The sequence below is a fragment of the Miscanthus floridulus genome, chromosome 1, assembly GCF_019320115.1.
Source record: "Miscanthus floridulus cultivar M001 chromosome 1, ASM1932011v1, whole genome shotgun sequence".
NCBI lineage: Eukaryota > Viridiplantae > Streptophyta > Magnoliopsida > Poales > Poaceae > Miscanthus > Miscanthus floridulus.
Genome location: NC_089580.1, coordinates 167,253,710 through 167,260,526, shown reverse-complemented (window position 1 = coordinate 167,260,526; position 6,817 = coordinate 167,253,710). Strand labels below are relative to the sequence as shown.

Below are 6,817 nucleotides of genomic sequence, written 5' to 3'. Positions count from 1 at the left end.
TTTACTGCAGTCAGGGGATAAGGGTTGGACGGGGATGATTGATTAGGGCGATGCAGTCAGGGGATAAGGGTTGGACGGGGATGATTGATTAAGGCGATGCAGTTAGGGGATAAGGGTTGGACGGGGATGATTGATAAGGAAAATGGGAATTTGTTTCAGCACAACGAAATTTGACTACAATTATTTAGTTGTAAACCAACAATCAACCGATCAATAGATCGACCACAAAAAAGTTCCCATGGCCATGATCCGATATCTTAATAATCTGGACCTGATCATGAGTAAACTGCACAAATTAAAACCTAATAACTAAATTACATTCCATATATCATAAACTGGACCTGATCATCAGTAAACTGCACAAATTAAAACCTAATAACTAAATTGCATTCCATATATCATGAGCTGTAGTGTAGAATTCCGAATTTCTGATCCAGCAGTTTCTCATCCTAGAATCCTCACCGCAGGCCAAGGCCACACAAATTGGTCAAAAAAAAAACACCCTACATCCGACCACGACCCGCGCAGCATGGTCCGCTGCACCTTCTGCATCGTCAGCTTCACCCCCACACTGCACCTTCTCCATCGCCCCCACGCTCCACCTTCTCCATCGTCACTTCGTCAGCTTCACCTTCCTTCTGTAAGTGCTTCAACCAGGTTACAAACCACTTGCACCTCCACACTATGCGGTCATGGAACATGCAGCCCATTTGCTTTCCTTTTGCTATAGCTACAGAAATCTCAGCACAACTGAACCCTTGTCCTCAGAAGAGGCTTTTGCTATAGCTACAAAAATGTCAGCACAACTGAACCTTTTTCCTCAGAAGAGACCTGGATCAAGAATGTCCACTCAAGCAAGTGCCTGTAAGACGATGAGCATAGAGAGCATATGATCGCTTATTTTAATCATCACCATTGGCTAACACTAACAAAATAAACATTCAGTTCATCAGAGAGTTGAACCACACAATCACTCGGTCCTCCATGTCCTCCCTGGTGGGTGCTGATCCCTGCAGATGGACATTCCATTACCAGACATACCTGAAGCACAAATGAACATGCCTTTGGAGTAGCATACAGAGGAGCAACCATAGAGCCACTCTTCACCTCATCATTGCCTCCAAAACCAGAAAACTCTAGGAAGGTATGTTGCATAGATTCACCAATAGTCATGCGGAGCCACAATCTATGATGACTAGATACGTTCCACAGAGATATTTTAAAGCTGATGCCCACTGGTAATCCACAAATGTATTGTAATGGGTTTTCAGAATTGTTATCACAGACTCGCAACACTGCATTTATCACTTTAAGCATTCCAAAGTCTGTTGTTGGTTTTAGACGGAAGAGTTGAAACAAATTGTTAATGCTGCCAATCAGATTATCGCCAGTAGGGCTGGTATCACAGGCCTTCTTAATTTCTCTACTGAAGTCAGACAGTTCACAGGACCCATCAGCACACAGATCCTCTAAGCGATTAATTACCCAAAGCAACTTACCCAGAACTACCTTGGAACAAACTGCAATCTTTGACAGTCTAAATAAATGAGCTATCAAAGAAAGCTCCAACACTTGGACCTCCAATACTCTATTTAATCCAACATAACAGTATTCCATCCTTCTTACAGACATATCCAACTTCTCCAGTAAAATATCAAGTGACGTTAGGCCAAAAGTATAAGGATTGTCCAACTGAATCAACTGCCATATTTCAACAATGAACAATATCGCATCAAGATACTCACTCAGAAAGCTCAAGAATGCACCAATTGATCCAGAAGAATTTTCTGCCAATAATCTTAGCTCTTCTTTGCATGTTCTACAATCAAGAAAAACTGAACTCAAAAGATATTTCACAAGATAGACTATATAGAGAATATATCCAATGTTACCTTGGGTTGCAGTGTTTACCAACACAAGGCCCCAAGTGCATAAAAAATTGAACAAAAAATATGGATGGATATAGCATGCTATCATCGACCATCATGCAAAATTTGGGACTAAACTGTAATACTGGATATGCACTCGAGTACTAATATAGAATGGTTTGGTTGTGTGCAAAAGGAAAAGAAGTCATTAGTACCTCAAAATAGACCGGACTTCACAAACATTGCACGGCATTCTCATAGTCCAGGCTCCTTCAACTATTTCTAGTATGGATTTCATGGATTGCATTACCAGAACTTCATCTAGACACTTGGTTTCCTTTGCAGTATTTTCTACATGGGCGCCAATTTCCACTTTTTCAACATTGCAGCTTTCAGACTCTCCAAACTCTGCAGATACTGATCTGTTTTCCCAGAATGGCATTCCACCTTTATGACACAAGTAAGATAAGAGTGAATCCTGATTAACCTCTCCTCCTAGTGCACACGAGACCTTCTCCAGTAGGGGAATTGCATGTGAGAAGATAATCGAAGGTATGTTCAGCTTCTTGTGCTTATCATCAGAAAAAGGTGCTGAAATAGACACTATTAACAATGCTTTGACCCTTGGTTTGTCCAAGATAAGCTCTCCATCAGATGCCATAGTGATCTATGATATGCAGATAAAATAACATTAGAAAACAGACCTTAGAAAAGAATGCAAAAGATATGATGGAGGAAATTGAAGATACCAAACACAGATATTGGTGCATCTAACTAGACAGTGGTTACTGAATGACATAGCAAATTGAAGTATAGAGAAAGGTACAACTTAGCAGCATTATTCTCAGATGGCATGCTGCATGCATGTAAATACACTGGAAGTTGGAGATTCAGAATACCTCTTTGGCCAAATGTTTAGCTATGTTAGCTGAAAAGCTCCCATGATTCTTACCAATGGAAAATAGAATACCATATATATCCTGTTCCTGCATGAAATAAATACATCCAGTTAAACCATGAAAGAGTGAATATATTACATGCTGAGTTGCTGACCCATAATAAATTTAAGAGATCTTGAAAACTGTGATGATTGTTTTTCAGCAAAGATGTGGCACTAAGATACCTCTGGATATTTCTCCAAACTTGTAATAAGACCATCAACTGCAGATTTGAATATTTGAAGTTTTGGCATGTTGACTAACCCAAGGATCTTGAGTGCTGCATCTCGAATTAAGGCATTGGCATCAACCAGCAATCCAAGAAACTACAAAAACAATTACATACATAAGGTTGGAGAATTTTACTAGCATTTAGCAAGATCAATAGCAAAGATATGTCTAGATTATTTGGAAGATCCAATTAAGCAGGTACAAATCCAATTATAAGTCATTCAGACTCCAGAGAGAGGACTTTCAACAAAAACAGGACTTGAACCTGCTTGATCTTTTGATTATGCATGCTTCTCTTTTACTTAAAAGCTGGAGCTAAGGTTGCTTTGTGACAGTAAAATGCACAAGAATCGAAAAACATGGACCCACCACTTTAGGAACTACAAAACTGAGCTGTTTTGACCCAAAATTATATTTTCATGAATGTTTCAGATTCTGGCCAAGTCCATTATCGTTGCATATATGTTTATGGTCGAATGTTGTTCCATATTGTTCCCTTGAAAACCACACATTCAACGGTGCAGATCACTATCAGCTAAGATTCCTCTGAATAATATCTGTGTCAGTACTCTTTCTTCAATACACTGGTACTGGCTTGAGGAACTCTGGCTAGTGGCTACAAAAGATTTTCCTACAATTGCAACAAAATATTTCAGAATAATAAGCTGTGCGATAAGCTGAGGATATAAAAAAATATATCCTGATACGCAGCTCTCCCGCACATTCGAGAAAAAAAAAATCTCCATTCTATCCAACAACCTGTGGTATCATTACAAGGCATATCTTATAAACAGAGTAAGAAAAATAACTAGCTATGAATTAAAAAGAGTGGCATAGGACTAACATGTGGCATGTGGTACCTAAGGAATGGCCAATTAATTAATATATGCTGATTACTTGGCAAACTATGTTCATAGGTAATACCATATGCATGTGCTTCTCCTGCACACTCAAACATCCATATGTTGCCATATGAAATAGTGCTTCCAAAGTCTGCAGCCTAACTGCTTCCGAATCATCATTCATCATGTCCATCAACAAATCCAAGGCCTTCTCAGTGTACTGAGTAGAAAACTTTGCCAGTGCTCCTAATGATTTGCAAGCAGTTCTTCTCACCTGTAATGTGGAAACAACAATAAAATAAAATAAAAATATCAATAAAATAAAATAAAAAATATTGCAATTTTAGTGGAAACGATACTGAGAATGACAGAACCTGGTAAAACTCATCTTCAATTCCATGGGAAAAAATCCCAGCAGCACAGGGAATTTTTAGTTTAGGAGGTAATTTTTGCCCGTTGATGATAGAAACATCCATACTGTCAGTTTTTATGACTTTCTTATACAGCGACTGCAGCAGAACACCCTCAGAAACTCGTTGCATTTTACCTAGGGCAGCGAATGCTTCCATTCTCACTTGTGTGCACATGTCCCTAGCCATGGAGCTTAGCTGAGTAGAGAAGAAAGAGGAAGCATAAGCATTACAATGAAACAAAGCATGCTATTTACAGATGAAATGTTTGTATATTTTGTTAAGAAAAATTATAAAAGTTTATTTTAACACTATAAAAGAAAGTACTTCGATATTAAACATTATTTCAGGATCAACACTTTCACCTTATACTATCAATCAAAAGGATCTCTGCTGATATGAATCTAATGGTAAGCAGTGGGAAATATGTCTTACTCCATCAGTCTCATAAAGAGAGGCACTTAAAATTTCTCCCACAGAGAAAGACATTGTAGACTGTTTGACACTGTTCAGCACTGTCTATCATTGTCCACCGGTACTTTTGAGGGGTATCCAAGTCATTTTGCTTCATCCTTAATTTGTGCTATAAACCTTATAATCAGCATGTTCGCTTATTGGTTTCAACCTGGCTTATCAGCTGTTTTCCTCTCACAACAAACCAGCAGCAGCCAGGCTTATCAGCCCAGAAACCACCAAGCGAACAGGCTCAATGTCTTTCTTTGTAGGACGGAGGGGGTATAAGCAAATACAAAAACATCAAATGCTGTTGGAACACGAAACCATGTAAATGCATGCTTATTAGAGTGCTTATTTTTACGGCCATTCAATTCTACTGTACTGTAAACCTGTAATACCAACTGCAGCATAAAGTGTGCGAACCATACCTGTAGGAAAATCATGTCCATCAGGTCACCATAGCCATCAGCATCGAAATCCAATCTCGCTGAAAAATTTCGAGCACACGCGTCTACCTATCCATGGGGGGCAGGAAATTTCCTCAGTATCTCAGATTTATGCCAACTAATTAACCTCACCGATGCATCCAAGTGCAACAAAATATTAACGAAACGACAAAACCTCACCAATCGCACGACGGCTAACCTGACGCCGTTGTCGTCGTCCCTCATGAGCACCACCGCGCATTGGTAGGAGCACTCCGTGATCGCTACGCTGGCACGGCTGCTGGGGTCGACCTTCTCGAGGACCGCGGTGAGTCCACGGAGCGCCTCTGCCCGCGCCAGCGGGTAAATTCCTCCTGCCATCGATACAAGAGCTCGTACATCCGCCTCGACGTACGGAACGCAGCCGCCGGAGGCGGGCGGCTCCGCCGCAACCCTAGGACGTTTGGCGACGGACGGGGAAGGATCGGGCGCGGCGAGGTCCTCGTCGATGGGGCCAGGGTGTTCTCGAGCCGAGGAGGAGGAGGCGGCGGCGGCGGCGGAAGCGGTGGGGTGGGCGGAGGAGAGGAGGTGCGGGTCGCCCATGGGATTGGGAGGCGGTGATGGAGCGGCGGAAGAGGAGGAGTAGCGCTCCGGCGGGAAGTGGGAAAGGGCTGGTGGCGGCGGCCTTGGTCTCGGCGGCGACCACGAACGTCGAGCGCGGCGGCGGCGGCCTGGGCCTCGGCGGCGAGCGCGAACAGCGAACGGCGAGCACGAGCGGCGGCGGCCTTGGCCTCGCTGCGGGCGGGAGGTGAGAACGCGCAAAGCGCTGGGAGGTGACGGAAGGCAAGCTTCCTACGCTGGATCGAGCCGAGCTGAAAAAAACGTAGTATTTCGTTTCTCGGCCTAGCCCGTGCTGCTTTAACTCCCGTGCGGGACTGACTCCGAGCTGGGCCAGGCAAACAAACAGGCCTGGTGGACCAAAACATGAAATGGTCATACATTTTTTTTTGTTAAACTTTAAACTAGTACCATTACCGTGCCACCGAGAAATTGATCAAAAACTAAAATCTTGAAGATGTCTGAAACCACACATACGTTTATTTCCCATGTTCACTGCGTTATTACTTATACTATGCTAGAAGCTTTGAGCAGTACCTCATCTGAAAATCCTAGTGTTTCCTTTAGCTATTGAGGCTAGTTTTTCTTGAATTTTATTTATATTTAATATTTTGATACATCAGTAAATTTAATGGCTTGACAGATTAATTTTGGAGAGAGATATAGAGAAAGTTTCATATAGTTTCATCTAGATAAAACTTGTTATATCACAGTCATCAACATAATAAAAGCTTAACAGTCTTGGTAACTCTGTCATAAAACTTCTCACCGAAACTGGTGCGAGGAAGACTCTGAATTAAAAGAGCTCTTGAAACCCGCAAAGTAGATAGTGCTGGTCAACTTATGGTTGACTTGGTTAGAATAAGTGTTGGTCGGACCACTCTTTTCACGAGGAGCTAGTGTTGGTCAGAGGATGTTCCAAAAGCATCCAATAAAGCTGCATGCATTTGATTCCATCCCATTTTATCTTTCATCCGAAACTGCATTTTTTTTTACCTGCGTACTGAAAGTCTGAATTTTTCTGCGTGC

The 6,817-nt window shown here is 41.9% G+C and overlaps 1 protein-coding gene across 4 annotated transcripts; it reads right to left on the bottom strand.

The window, feature by feature from the left end:
* Positions 1-204: 204 nt before the first annotated feature.
* On the bottom strand, positions 205-6,041 carry LOC136501060 (protein SIEL-like). 4 transcript variants are annotated; one of them, XM_066496551.1, is made up of 8 exons: positions 5,372-6,041; positions 5,174-5,260; positions 4,254-4,487; positions 3,962-4,153; positions 2,992-3,132; positions 2,768-2,854; positions 2,084-2,535; positions 205-1,819 (listed from the first exon to the last, which is right to left on the bottom strand). In XM_066496551.1, exons 1-8 carry the CDS (start codon positions 5,771-5,773, stop codon positions 910-912), a joined length of 2,505 nt encoding a protein of 834 aa, XP_066352648.1. In that variant the 5' UTR covers positions 5,774-6,041; the 3' UTR covers positions 205-909. The 4 variants fall into 4 exon arrangements, with proteins under 4 accessions (XP_066352648.1, XP_066352657.1, XP_066352662.1 ...); XM_066496560.1 differs by having other exon boundaries at positions 5,391-5,571; XM_066496565.1 differs by having other exon boundaries at positions 5,174-5,256; positions 5,391-5,519.
* Positions 6,042-6,817: the final 776 nt, after the last annotated feature.

Coding starts and splice junctions, on each gene's coding strand:
- LOC136501060 (XM_066496551.1), bottom strand. CDS start 5,773: ATGGGCGACCCGCACCTCCTCTCCTCCGCCCACCCCACCGCTTCCGCC. Junction 3,133..3,961: donor AGGAGAAGCACATGCATATG/GTATTACCTATG, acceptor TTGTTTTTGTAG/TTTCTTGGATTGCTGGTTGA. Junction 1,820..2,083: donor GAAGTCCGGTCTATTTTGAG/GTACTAATGACT, acceptor TCTTGATTGTAG/AACATGCAAAGAAGAGCTAA.